This window comes from Mustela erminea, chromosome 10, assembly GCF_009829155.1.
Source record: "Mustela erminea isolate mMusErm1 chromosome 10, mMusErm1.Pri, whole genome shotgun sequence".
Lineage (NCBI taxonomy): Eukaryota > Metazoa > Chordata > Mammalia > Carnivora > Mustelidae > Mustela > Mustela erminea.
The window spans coordinates 100,844,739-100,858,981 of NC_045623.1; the positions used below are offsets into that span (position 1 = coordinate 100,844,739).

General features: G+C 47.7%; 1 protein-coding gene across 9 annotated transcripts in view; it reads right to left on the reverse strand.

Annotated features, from left to right (window-relative positions):
* VPS13D (vacuolar protein sorting 13 homolog D) overlaps positions 1–14,243 on the reverse strand; it is a 252,982-nt gene that overhangs the window by 41,816 nt on the left and 196,923 nt on the right. For 7 of the 9 annotated variants that reach the window (XR_004276203.1, XM_032302406.1, XM_032302405.1 and 4 more), the window contains 2 exons: positions 8,711–8,843; positions 5,482–5,677 (listed from right to left, as the gene is read on the reverse strand). Coding sequence is in view for 7 of the 9 variants with exons in the window: in XM_032302406.1 (XP_032158297.1) it covers positions 5,482–5,677; positions 8,711–8,843 (329 nt within the window). In the remaining 2 variants the exon portion in view is untranslated. The remainder of the gene's footprint in view (positions 1–5,481; positions 5,678–8,710; positions 8,844–14,243) is intronic. The other 2 variants (XR_004276204.1, XM_032302408.1) reach the window with 1 other exon arrangement.

The following is a 14,243-nucleotide window of genomic DNA, read 5'->3' on the forward strand; positions in this document are numbered from 1 at the left end:
CTCTGACCTCATACAAAGTGGCCCCCAAGAGGCCACTTTGGGACAGCAGAGGAGAGGCGTGACCAGTATCTTCCCTTTGGATGGACATGGCAATCCTCTTTCAGTGCCACTGAAATCAACCTCCTTTTCATGGTAAAGCTGGCACGTCTGCCGATGCACGGGCTGTCCCAGGCAGCAGACAGTGGGCAAGCCAATAGACAGATACGCCCAAAAGTCAGAAACCGAGCCTCAGCGTCAAACAGGTACTAGGCTCTGGCTTTTCACTCGTGTTCATATACCTGTCTTTCCATCAGTGCTAGGAGGGCCTAGAGGACTCATCTGGAAAGCATGTCTTGTGGCTCTTAAATGAGGATGAGGAGGAAGTCTCACGATGACCTGGAGTATCTCTCTGAAGGGCTCATTTGGTAGCAATTAAAAATATTATCTTATTAAAGCATGGGATAAAAGGTAAAATTCATTTACAGGTTTAAGACACAACAGAAAACTTCCAAGCAATACTGGACTTGCTTCTGCCCCCAGATACGTGGGAGGTCAGGCCACGCTCCTCCGCCTTAGGTGAACACTGCTGGAAAAAACTGACAGCACTGGCATAGCCTAAAAAAAATTTTTCATTTTTATTAAGATTTTTACCTCTGAAAGTTCCCTGAAGGCTCAGTTCAAACCAGTTCTGCTTAATGTGTTGTATACATTACCGAGAAGAGCAAATGGCTGCTTTCAGGGCAGAAACCTTATAAGCAGCATTTCCAAACTGGGTGAAAGAGTAATGAAAGCATTTCCTAAATTCCCTTCGTGGACTTTTTTCTGACCTGTCCAACCCGACTGCATCCAGGCTCTGGTGACCTACGAGGGTTTTCCCTTCCATCTCGGAGAGTCATAGGTACAAGGCAAATACTGTAACAAAAGGGACTGTTCCTTAAGAAGATCTGCTTCAATTTCACATCCAGGAGACCATGAATGGAAAGTGTCTTGAACGAATTTTGGGTGGTGTCTTGGGACTGTTTGTACCGCAAAAGTCAAATATGCCCATCATAAATCTTCTCTATGACATCAACCGAAAGGTTACTTGAAAGCTTTCAGCAACTGGAGTTTACATCTCTGTGCACAATACAGGGGTCCCGGGATTCCAGAGCATGACCAGGGTCCTGATGGCTATATTCTTAAAGCACTGATCTATCATTATCCTTCAAATTCCCCAGTTCCTCCTTATCTAACTTAAATAATGAGATAAGCTCTAACACTCCTGAGCTTTGCTAAATTAGTTTAAATATTTCAAGTTCTGCCAGCTCCCACTTTCCTCTCCATTTGGGTCTTGACTAAAAAGGTGAAGAAATATTTTGGCGGAAACCTCAGGGCCCAGCTTCATAAATCTTCATCTGCTACTTTCCTAAAATGTCTTATAACCCAAAGCCCACAACAGATGGTATTTAGAGAAATAAAGACGCAAATAAATAGCTCAGAGTCCAATACTCCCCTTTTCAATGTTATTTTTGCCTTCTGCTGGGCAAGGGCTGCCCCTGGGTCGCTGCAGCTTTCTACCACCCAAGTATCTTCTCAAATACGACCATCGACTACCACCACACACGCAGGAGATGGGCAGGCAGCCAGAGGGTGCCCTGCTTTGGCCTGGCCCATTTGAAGGGCAGCAGGCTTTTCTGTGGCTTCCACGGACCACAAGTGTGGCTGCCAGCAGTACCATTTTCATGAACTTTACTTGGGAACAGACAAATGTGGCCCCATACACGTAGACTGGAAGATGCGACCTGAGCCAGCATAAAGTTGCCTTGGAAAAGGCTTCTTATTTCTGTTCCAAACCACACATACTTGTCCAGTTAACGAATGCAGCAGGGGATACTAGTCTACAATATTCATGCGGAGGCCAAAGGCTCTGCTGTCCTCCGCCCTCTTCTCCCCCAACCCCCACCTGCCTTCCCAAGAACTGTCAGATGGCATGGCAATTTCAGGGGAAAGTCAGGTGACTGTCTCTTCAGAATGCCTGCACACTCCACCAAGGAGAGGAACTTGGAAGTATTTTAATCTAAAAGTACTCAAGGAGGGGGGCTCCCTATAAATAAAGTCATGTTCAAATAAACACAAAGAGGAGCCAATATTTCCTGTAAGGCCACTTTTAGGAGGGATTACTGGAAGGAATATTCTTTCACAGTTTTATGGCTTACTTTGCTATCATCTGCTTAAAATTTGAGTCATTTAAAACATAGATGCTAAGATCTAAGCCTTCACTTGGATGAAATAGTACAAAGGAAGCAGAAAGTCTCATTCCAAGAGCAGACTCAGAGGCAGAACTCTTGGACTCCTGGGTTCTATTCCTGGCTCGGTCCCTGGGCTCAGGTCAGCCCTCGGTCAGAATCTCACTTCTAATCCCTTCAAATCATTTGTTAGTCCCTGTTGTCTAAACAGTGGGGAAAAACCCTGAGTAACACCCCTGGATCCTGTTCAATCGACTGGGATGGTTGGAGATGGTTCTAACTCACTTCCAAGAAATCAGGGTGATTTATCCCCTGGTAGAACTAGTGTGTTCCTAAGAGATCACACTGTCATCAGAACAAACTCTCAAGGCACCGAAACATTTCTCCACCTGCAAGGATCTCTGTGCTCCTTAAATATGACTTTCAAAATAGGGTCGTCCGGCATTTTATAGTGTTCCTTATAGGACCCACAGGAAAATAAGCCTGGTTGGGCTTCAGATCTCTGAGAGAGGGAATGAACAGATAAGTCTATCTAGCCCCAATTTATAGATGGAAAAACTGAGGCTTAAAGAGGTGGGGGGGCTTAAGGTAAGAGAGGCGTTGGGACCTGCTGTTTTCCAGGCCAAGTGTTCTTTTCTAACATAAGGATACTCAGTAATAGCCTAGTGTGGGACCCAGACAAATGGACGGAGGGAAGCTTGTCAAAGTGTTTCAGCAGAAGCTGTAATGTCTTTTCAGTGCAATAAAGGGTAAAGAGGCAAATCTCTTTGAGGTTCCCAATTAGATGGTCCAGCACATACCCCACTCCCCTCTGGCAACTCTGGCCACGGCTCTCCCACCAGGGGCTCCTCTGAGAACAGAGAGGAGATGTAGAAGCTTTCTTGCCCCTCCCCGAAGCTTCCAGGTCCCCAGGCCGATGACCACCCGGCTGCTTCTCTCTTCCCACCGTAGCTTTTGTTTCTAGGCATGAAGGGCTACGGAGAGAGCTAGTCCTGCAGATTTGCAGCCAGACTTCAGACGGAATGCCAGATTACTGTTTGTTTTCAGGCACACTGCCTAGCCTCTCTGGACCCCCTTGACCTGGAATGTGATTCTCTCTTCCCCTCACCTGGCCAACCCCCACCATATACTCAGGCTCCATCCTAACTAGCACTTCCCAGGGCCCTCCGTGGTGCAAGGGACAGCACATTGGACCTCGGAACAGCACCGCCCTCGAAAAGCCTTTCTTGACCCCGCTGACCACAGGTTAGCCAACCTCCTTCTCCCCTTTGCCTTCTCCAGTTACATGGTCTCGCAGCACCCTATAAATCTCCTGGGTCATTTATCACAATTTTAGCAAGAAATTATTACTATGATTATTTGTTTTATGTTTGCTTCCCCGGGAGACCAGGGGAAGAGCAGGGCCAGCTTGGCTTTCTGCTAGACTCCTGACCCCGAGGCCTTAGAAAATTTTCAATCAATATTTACTGACTAGAAACAACCGCGAGACAGGATCCACCGGGCAACATGGAGCGGAACCGGCTGCGTCAGCACCGGACAGCCCGGAAACTAAGGATACCTGGCTTTTTGCGGGAACCATTTTGTGCTTTTCTTACGCTCGAGAAAGAAAGACAAAACTTTATCAAGACTTCCAAACTGATACTGTGTAGAAAATCCGTCATTTCCTTCTGGTCAGCGTCACTGAAGTTCCTAGCACAAGATGGTATTTTTAAAAAATGAAACACATACCTCAGAACCCCTTTTGAAACAAATCACTCAATCCCTTGGCCACTTTGGGATTTTACGAAAAAGGATGTTTCTTTTGGAACTCTTAGGGGTCTCCTGCTTTACTCACTCATTGTTAGGTCTTACCAACCTAACAAAATAGTGGAGGTGGACTTTGGGGGCTTCCAGGCGACCCAGAAAAACTAACTGGAAATACTTTCAAAGCTTCCCTACTGCCCCCTGCCCCCAACTTCATAAATGCTTCAAAATATACTCAAGGATTGTTTTAGCTCTGTATCTGAGAATAGAACGTAACCTAACTAAAGTAAACTCTACAGATCCTTTTTTAAAAAGCAGCTGCTTCCAGTTGGAAGACAGTCTGGCAGAACACATTACATGGTCCCAGTCGACAATCTTAAGCATTTCCCCTGCAGTAATGTGTCATCAGAAAGGTTTCCTGGTGACAGACACATGGATTCTTTTTAATTGGGGACGATTTCACTTCAAATCCTATTCGAGGGAGCGATAGGGTGTGGACAAGGCCCAGGCCCTAGACATTCTAAAAGGGCACACTAATTCACTCAGGGAATATCTCTTAACCAGGGAGCAGCAAAATCCTTCTGGGCTTAAGTGGCGTCCAGCTTGGCTGGGAACTGTAACATTCATTATACCCTTTGTTGATAAGATCCCCAATTAGTCACTCAGAAAAAGGAAGGCTCAAATAGGCTACTAACATGAAAAGCTATGTTAAAGTAGTCAGATTCTGTGGGCTGCCCCTGATTTCCCTTCCCAGCTGGTATCAAGGCAAGATAACATCTCACAGCAGAACCGCCAACCTGCCTGGGGAATTCCTTCATGAGGCTGGGGGACCGGCCGGCATGTCCATGTGGAAGGAGGACCACGAAAGGACACTCACGTGGTGAATCCCAACTGCTGCGATTCCAGAACATGCCACGGAGCCCCGGAGCCAGACCCAGCCTGCAGTCGGACAGTTTTCTTAATGGGCATGGGTGGGGGGGATCTAGTTAGTTTGGTGAACAGGGGAGATCTGTAAGGGTGTGATCCTATTTCTGACCCCTCTAATGAAGAAAACCATTTTATATATAAATAAATTACAGACATAGGTATAGATAGGCAGATACAGGAAGAATTCATGCCAGATTTTTGTGCCTTATTTTCATGTATTTGTATTAGGCAGGCCAGAAATTGAAGATACATGTTTCAAGTTTTACAAAACTGCATCACTGGGTGCCTGGGTCGCTCAGTGGGTTAAGCTGCTGACTTCGGCTCAGGTTGTGATCCTGGGGTCCTGGGATCAAGTCCCGCATTGGGCTCTCTGCTTCGGCAGGGAGCGGGCTTCCCCGCCCCACCCGACCCCGGCCTCTGCCTGCCTCTCTGCCTATTAGTGCTCTCTGTCTCTCAAATAAATTAAAAAACAAACAAACAAACAAACCGCAACATTAAGGCAGAAAGTATACGACTAAACGCATCAGCATGGATCAGGAGAGGCAGCAGACCTGGGCTGGTGCAAAAGTGATTCCCATTCCCTCACGCCCCACCAATGACCACTGACCTGGGGCCACTGAGCGTGGCTGTGTCTCTCACCGCCTGGGCTGTTTCTGATGCGAAATCCAGGGCACCTGCCACTGGTTTGGTTACAGTGCCAACAAGCCCTTTCCCAAGGCCAGATATGAAACCGCTGACGCCCCCTTCCGTTTTCACTCCTTCCACTGTCGAGGTTATCACACTGGTCAGTCCACCAATGATACCTAGTGGAAAGGACAAGGGCTGTTGTAATCTGGCTGAGGACAAAAGCAAAAGCATTTGAAGCCAAACGCCATCAATTCCGTGCCCCTGGCAAGGTAACTTAGGGGCATTCTGTCAGCCTCTCTAGAGGCTATAGGCAGACCAACTCCAGTTGGGAACTGGCAGACTCAGACTGGCCCGCTGAGTTTAGAGTCTGAGAATATATACTACGCGTTAGTCTGAAGTGAAGTGCGTCCCAGTTAACAAAAAACAAAACAAAACAAAACAAAACAAAAAATCAAAGAACACCTAAGAAGTTAACAGTGGCTCCTCTCCAGTTCCCGAGTGTGGGAAGCACATGGGCAATCAGGAGACTAAGCAGACAGTAGGACTAAATCAACAGACTAGCATATAGTGGCCCCTGGGGAAAGTTGGGGTCCCATAAAATATAAGGCAGAGGGAAATAAATACAGATCCTCGGTTTTCCAAGAACACTGTATGACTGGCCAACACCAGATATTTGAAATGGGGTAAAAGCTACTGCACACTTTGCTGAAATCAGGTTTAGGCAATCAGAGTAAGTCATGAAGCCTTGATGAATGGTTTCCCCCCATCCCCCTGCCAAAAAAAGTTGCTAAAACCAGCCAGGACTCTCCATGGAGTTTCTTCAAAAGACCAACCTAGGTCACAAAGACATTCCAAACGTTTTGAAAGTTGACAGCAATGATCTTATAGAGCATGAGAAGTGGCCAGAAGTTGGCAGAAGCTGGAGAGGACACAGACATCACAGGCAAGAAGCGGGGCCCTGTCCGGGGAGCGTTTCCAGGATGTGTGCCAGGGACACTCACAGGATGTTTACCCTTGGACGGCAGGGGCACGAGGAAGCGCTCTAGACTCTTCATCTCTAGTGAGACAAATCGGTAAAGGAAATTCCTTGGGTGAGAACGCACTAACAATCCACGTTTCTTTTGGATTCTGGGTCCATTTGCTCCAGCAAGGCCACAGCCCTCTCCCAAACTTTTGAACCAAGGTCATGGAGAGATAGACATTACCCAGTCTGGCACAAGTGGGGCCTGCAGAGAAAACTGAGCAGGACTCCCCCATTTTGAAACCAAGGAGACTGAATGGATTCTGGTTCTTGTTATCCCTGAAGATTTTTTTCACACCAGGCTCCTGCTCTCATGCCATCCAGGGCCTCACGTATCCTCCTCGGACGAGGCTGCCTGTTCTCGGAGATGCTGCGTGTACTGTATGGTCCTTGGTTGGAAGGGATTTTGCAACCAACCTTGAACCATCATCCATTTTCTCAGCATACTCCTGTGTCCAACCGAAAAGTGAGGACAGCTAGGCTTTCTCTCCATATTCCAAGGATGCGAGACAGACAAAGGCAATTATACATAGCAAAGCATTTTGTATTCACTAAAAACAGACAAACAAAACCAGTCCCTCCGACTCCCAGTCACTATCATTACAGTTACTAGAAAGAATAATTAAATCTTTAACCCCAAATGGCTGCCCAACAATCAACTTTCTGAATCCCTAGACAGATTAATTTCGGCCAAGTTTTAGCTTGATGTCTCCTTTGGGGCTGCTCCCTTTCCAGCTGGGCAGGCTTAGGAAAGTAAAGGCATCTTGATCCAAACCTCATGGTTAGGAAAACTGATAAACAAAAACTCTGCCCTAAACACTGTGTCCTAAGCATGAAGAGACTTAAGATTTTCTATTATTTATGTTCCTCCTTCTTCCAAATGTGGATAATCAAAGCCTGGTCAGTCTTGCTATGACTTCCGCTAGCTTCAGACTATTTCTGAGAATCTGGTACAAATGATTCAATTCACTAAGCATTACGAAGCAGGAGCTACAGCCCAGGTATCCCATGGGGTTCTGCACGTATAAAGGTGGATACAAAATGCTCTTTCTGCTCTCCTGACCTGCAGAGTCTATCAGGAAAGCAAGGTGCACACAGCTGCCTAGATACACAACCCAGACTGCTACGTGTGATCTAATGGTCATTAATTCTAACTGGGGATCATGGAGCTGGGCAAGCATCATTTGAATTAAGACCTCTAGGTTGAACAGGACTTTGACAGGCAGGGATGGGGGGCAGAGGAGGGGAGGGCAGAGGACCATGAGTGAGCAAGCCCTTGGGGGTATGTATGGGCAACAGCCCAACCTTAACCCTAACCCTAACTCTAACCCTAAGGCAGCTCTACAGTGTGGCTGGGTGACAGTAGATGGAGAAGTTGGCTGGGCTTACATTTCCAAGGGCCCCGAATGCCACACTAAGAAGTTGTTGAGAAAAACTCAACAAAAGGCGAATGAGTAGGAGTTAAGGCATTAAAGGTCAGAATTCAAAGTCAGAGACTTAATACATTCATGCAATCACCTATATCTCTTGGGCACATGGATTTACAATCCTTTTGAATGTGCATGTATACAAGACTCAAAAACATCTGGGCCACAAACCCAGCAGCCGGTTTCACATTCCAGTTGCCATGGAAGGAATGCTCAGTAAGCAAAAGGCAAGTCTTGAAGCAGCAGTTCCGTATTCTAAAAAGGGGCCCAACTAATTACACCTTACGACACTTTGGGAACTGGAGTTAGAGAACAAGAAGGGACTGGAGTGCACGCACCATTCCGATAGGTGAAAGCGAATGAAGAACATCACAGGCTGTAACACTTCCAACGGCGAGGAGGATAAAATAAGAGAGCCTGGAAGGAGCACCTGGGTGGCTCAGTGGGTTAAGCCTCTGCCTTTGGCTCAGGTCATGATCTCAGGGTCCTGGGATCGAGCCCTGCATCTGGCTCTCTGCTCAGAAGGAAGCCTGCTTCCCCCGCCTCTCTGCCTGCCTCTCTGCCTACTTGTGATCTCTGTCTGTCAAATAAATAAAATCTTAAAAAAAAAAAAAAAAAAGAGAGAGAGCGAGCGAGCCTGGAAGGCTATCAAGTACACCAAGCTCTCCGGCCAGGATTTCCACTTGCAGTCGGATGGCTGAGAAGGGGACCTTGGAGGAACTGTGGCGGAGGAGCCCTTCTTCCGGGATCACGTGACTTACCATGAGCCAGGCCATGGATGCCGGCGACGAGGTGCTCCCCACTTGTGGCTGCATGGTATCTGATGTACTCCCGCTCCGACTGATGCCGATTGTCCATCGTTTTCCCTAAGCCGTCCGATAATGTCCCTGCGAACTGGAATGAATTAAAAACAGAAGGAGAGAGTTTTAAAGCCTCAGCACTATTTCTGCTATTTTAATTATTTTAAAGATTATTTATTTATTTGACAGACAGATCACAAGTAGGCAGAGAGGCAGGCAGAGAGAGAAAGGGGGAAGCAGGCTCCCCACTGAGCAGAGAGCCCGATGCGGGGCTCGATCCCAGGACCCCGGGATCATAACCTGAGCCGAAGGCAGAGGCTTAACCCACTGAGCCACACAGGCGCCCCTTTAATTATTTTAATTAAATGCCTTGCCTTGTTCCTAAATGGGATTCAGTAAATCCCAACCGAAAGAAGAGAGATATTAATTGCTGAATTACATGTATGATATATCCCAGGAGACTGGTTCCTGAGCACCAGACACACTCAGATTGTAGGACGCTCTACACTGATGGGACACGAGGCTTGCAAAACAACTACTAAATGTCCATAGCGGCATCCGCCTTCCCCAGTTGTCTTGCAGTTTACTGAAAACCATATCACAAAATGACGTGGGGGAGAAGAGGTAAGCGTTGGGATTCTAGAATGTTAAGGACAGAGGCTCTTTGCTGTAGAAACCAGTGTGATTCAAAACAGGAAATGCAGCAAATTGTTGCTTTGGGGTTTGGGATCAAAACTTTTAGAGACATCCACTGCCCTCAAGTAATGTCTTTTCTTTCACTTATTCTACAATTACTGGTTGGTTAGGTGCCCGGTCCCTTCGGTCAGAAGGAAAAAGGAAGTATATGGAAAGGTGAACAGGTTAGGTCACCTTTCATATGAAATGGCAGACTTGAACTCACGACTGCCAGTGCAAAATCCTCCCCCACAAATCAGAGAAAGATCTTATTTATCCTGGCATTCTTTTACCAGAGAAGCTGTCTCATCCATCAAAGCTGGATAAAAAGGACATAAAACTCTGTTTTGTCACAAGACAACCTGAAAAGGTTTAAAGTGACAGTTAATAAACCACAGGGTACTTATCCTCATCATTCAGGCAGAAAGAGGAAAGGATATCAAATATATAATTAACCTTCTCGGGAAAGATCTACCAAAACAAGTGGTTTAAGTGCCAATGACCCAAGACTAACCTTTCGGAGAACTCACAGGAATGTTATTTAGATACAGAGCTCGGTGCAAAGATTCAAGGCGAACTGCCTGCCTTGAAGACCCAATATACTGGGTAGCCTGGACATCGGGGGGCCCGTTTCATACTGGTTTGGTAAGGACTTTTTTGTCTTAAGGTTTTATTTATTTATTTGAGAGCGAGCGAGCACATGAGTGGGTAGGAAGGGCAGAGGGGGAGGGAGAAGTAGACTCCCCGCAGGGCAGGGAGCCCAATGCAGGACTCGATCCCAGAACCCCGGGATCATAACCTGAGCCAAAGGCAGACACTTAACCGACTGAGCCACCCAGGCACCCGAGGGACATTTTTACAGCACCAGGCCTGAGGCTTCATGACACAAGTGACAGGCGAATGTGAGTTCTTGGCACAGAAGAGGGACTAGAGGAAGAACCAGCAATTCCAGGTGAAGCAATAGTTTCTGGAGCAAGAGATGGGAGCATTCATTGCTTTTACTCAGTCCAAATGCTTTTATGATTTAGGGCAGTGATCACTGACCTTTCTAGAGATCCAACCCTTTCATTATTTGCTTTTGGCCTTGCTGTCCCTGTCACTCTGTGTCTAATAGGAGAACTAAAGTTAATGAAAGGTTATCTCACAATTGCCTTTAGGTTGGAGACACCCCGGGATGTTGCAAGGCCAGCTCTGTGAATCACCAGATAAGGCTGTAGTCAGGGATCCTGTCGGAGAGCCACTGCAGGCCATGAGTTTGGGCATCTGACCAAACCAGAGTCTAGTGCTCCCTCAACCACTCCCGTAGCCACAGGAGCCTGAGCGAGGGGCCTTACTGCGGAGCCTCACTGTTGGCATGTGCAGAGTGACGACAGTCCCAACGCCGCCATCCGGCAGGGTGAATCAGTGAACAGTGGGAATCAGGGAGCCCAGTGAGCGTTCTTACTGTTATTATTAGTCAGCTACTAGTCCAAGAAGGAACATCCTGAACCACAAAGAAAGTCTTTTGAAGGTTTAGAATTATGGTCATCTGCACTAGGCTTTTACATAAACAAAAACAAAAACAGAAACCCAAAACAACCCCCCCCACCGTGCGTGTCCCGCAGATAAACACCAGCCTCCAGAATGAGTTTCTGGAGTGGTACCATCTATAAAATTAGAGTGGTCAGCCTTGGTGGTTTCCAAACTCCTTCCCAGCTTCGGCAGCATGTGACATGTCCAAGTGAGAACATCTTTATTAGGCGCTTACTGAGGGCCCAGCACAGACTGAGGTGCTGCGGAGGACACACAGCAGCCTGGGACCTACTATCCAGGGTGACAGTTTCACCGGGAAGGTCCCAGTCCCCGGCAGGGAACAGGGAGCAGTAAGAGCCGGGAACGTAAGCTGCGAATTGAGGGAGGAGAGGCAAACATGATCCTTGTTTTGGAAAGGATCGAGAGAACGAGTCCCTGCTACGCTCTGGAATTATGGTGCCTGCCAGTGTTCTCCGGTCGGGGCCTGGGCAAAATGCCTCTCCGTGACCAATGCCAAGGAGGTGGCAAGACAGCAGTGGGTGAGAGAGCCGTCTCCACGGTGCGCCGTCTGCGCCAGAAGAGGCCCGGTGGCACCCACGCTGCATCCCAGGTCCCACTCAGGTCTTTCCTACCTCCTCAAACTCTAATTTTCCTTGAAAAGAGGTCTTTCCTTGGAAAAGATAAGTTAAGTTAAGGTCCTGCTACTGATTTCTGGCAGCTGACTAGGAAGAAATGAAAAATCCCATAATACTTTCCCCCTTAACAGAATATGCGAGAATAAAATAAGAATCATCTTATTTTTTTAAGAGAATAATGAACTGCTCCAAACCACCCCCTCTCCTTCCACACCCTCCCCCGCCCAACAATAAAACAAGTTCAATCCCTAAGGTTTAGGAGTCAGCCTACGCTAAGAGCGTCACTGCCAACTGACCCTGCTCCGGGACCCTCGGTTCCCCCAGCACAGCCTGGTCCTGGGAGTTCTCCGTACAAAAACACCACACTGACCTCAGGAGGATGGGGTAAGATGACCCAAGAGATCACACCTCCCTCTAAATGCTGGATTCTGCCACGGGCTTCTCAGCTGCGCGAAGGCACCCACACCTACTCAACTCACCCAAGGACTTCTGTCTGAATTCTCACTTCCCTGTGGACAAAATAAATCATTCACCCAAGCCAACTGGACTTGTCCTTTGTCACTTGTGAGTAAATGGAAAGGGTACAAAGATATTATTCACAGGAAACTATTACCAAAATCTTCACCCCTGTACCTGTGACTTTGAGAACTCAGGAAATGGGAGGTTGTTGAAATCCGTGATGCAGCCAAACTCGTGCTGATTAGCGGTCAATCAGATTTTACGGGGAGAGATGCTTTATAGAACTAATCTAGAATCAGTGAGTTGAAGGGTACCGTGGTCAAAGAGGCTGGGCCCCGGGCCAGTCCCCTAGGCTTCTGAGTATGAATCCAGGGCACCGAAAGCTTGTGGCCTTCTCTTACTGTGGGAGCACTTAGTCATACTTAATTCCAACTCTCTCATTCCCTACCTCGGTGGGAAAATAAATCACACCCCGTATCTTATTTCTCCCTCAAAGATAGGGTAAGCACATGGGCTGGAGAGGGCGGTGATTCCAGTAAGCACTCTGTATGGGTGCCCTCTGGCACAGGTCTGCTCTGAGGCGGGGAAGAGTTATTTCACCCATGACCTTGAGCTAGAGCACTATAGTCAGCCCAGAGCAGAGATGTCCACGAGAGCCACAGGGCCATGTGGCAGTGACCGGCATGGGACATCTTTTACCACCCCATCCCGGTTTTGCCCATTTTATCTTATTTTTTAAAGATTTATTTATTTTAGAGGCGCTTGGGTGCCTCAGTGGGTTAAAGCCTCTGCCTTCGGCTCAGGTCATGATCCCAGAGTCCTGGGATTGAGCTGAGTTTTGGGCTCTCTGCTCGGTCGGGGGCCTGCTTCCTGCCCCCCCACCCTGCCTGCCTCTCTGCCTGCTTGAGATCTCTGTCAAATAAATAAATAAAATCTTTAAAAAAAAAATTTGTTTATTTTGGGAGACAAGGAGCAGGAGGGAGAGAGAGAATCTGTCGAGCACACTCCCCAGGAGTGAGGAACCTAACACGAGGCTCCGTCCCACACCCTATGAGATCATGATGCGAGCCGAAACCAAGAGTCGAATGTGCAACGGACCGAGCCACCGAAGAACCCCTGCCCACGTACTTTAAAAAGAAGCCAAATGTCTCGCAATTCAGACTCATTTTGAACTTTCCTCAGAACAGATGCTCTTTGGCGAGTTCACGGACATCAAAATGGGGAATGAAGCTTGGGGACAGATATTCAGGGAAGGGGAAGCTGCCCTCAGAGGCAGCGGGGAAAGGCTGGAAATCACAAGGACGTGAGCAAACACAATCCAGCTATGCATCAGCCCAACACTCCACCAGACGCATGAGCGACAGGGACTGTGCGCCAGGCTAGCCAACAGGAATCCTAAGCCAGAGATGGTTTCTGCCTTCTGCCTCCAAGGACCTCGGTCAGGAGGTCTGTGTCCGGCATAACGGAAAGACCTTCGCACTGACTTCGGCTTCTGACTGTGCCACTTACTAGCTGTGAGATCAGGGGCAAGGAATTTCACCTCTGCGAGCCTGTTTCCTCATCTTCAAAATGGGGTGAGGACATCCACCTAGAAGGATGCCGGAAGGATTAGACAGAATGTGTGAGACACTTAGCACAGAGCCCGAGATGCATGAGGCATCCAATGAGAACAGTACTGAGTTATCTGAACTTTGACAACTTCACACACAGCATGGGAACAATCAGGTTCCACCGGGCTGTAGGAAGGATGACACGAGACGGTGTGCATGAAGAACACTTGGCAGGTGTGTCCCCAGAGAAGCAGCAGGGGGCCACAGAAGGCCATGGAAGCACAGGACAGACAGCGGGAGCCTGGCTTGAGCACGGGGACAGGACTAGCACCTGGAGGGGAATGTGTAGCTAATTCATGACTGTCCTCAGTAAAAACAGTATCTGGACACCAGAAGGGGCATTTGTGGAGACTTAAGTCAATCTAGCTCATTTTGTAGCAATTTCAAGTCCACACAAAGCTTAAGATTTCAAAAGTTTCCAAGGAACAGAAGGTCCTTCAGAAAACCTGCTATCACACTTGCAAAGTCAACACCGATTTCCCCGTCCTTCACTGAAGGAAGCTTCAGCACATACCACACTCACAAATTCTGGCCGCAGCCCCAAATCATTAATTTCTAGAAAGCCCTATTTTTGGTAAGGAGGTGAAAATCTCAGAAGCACTT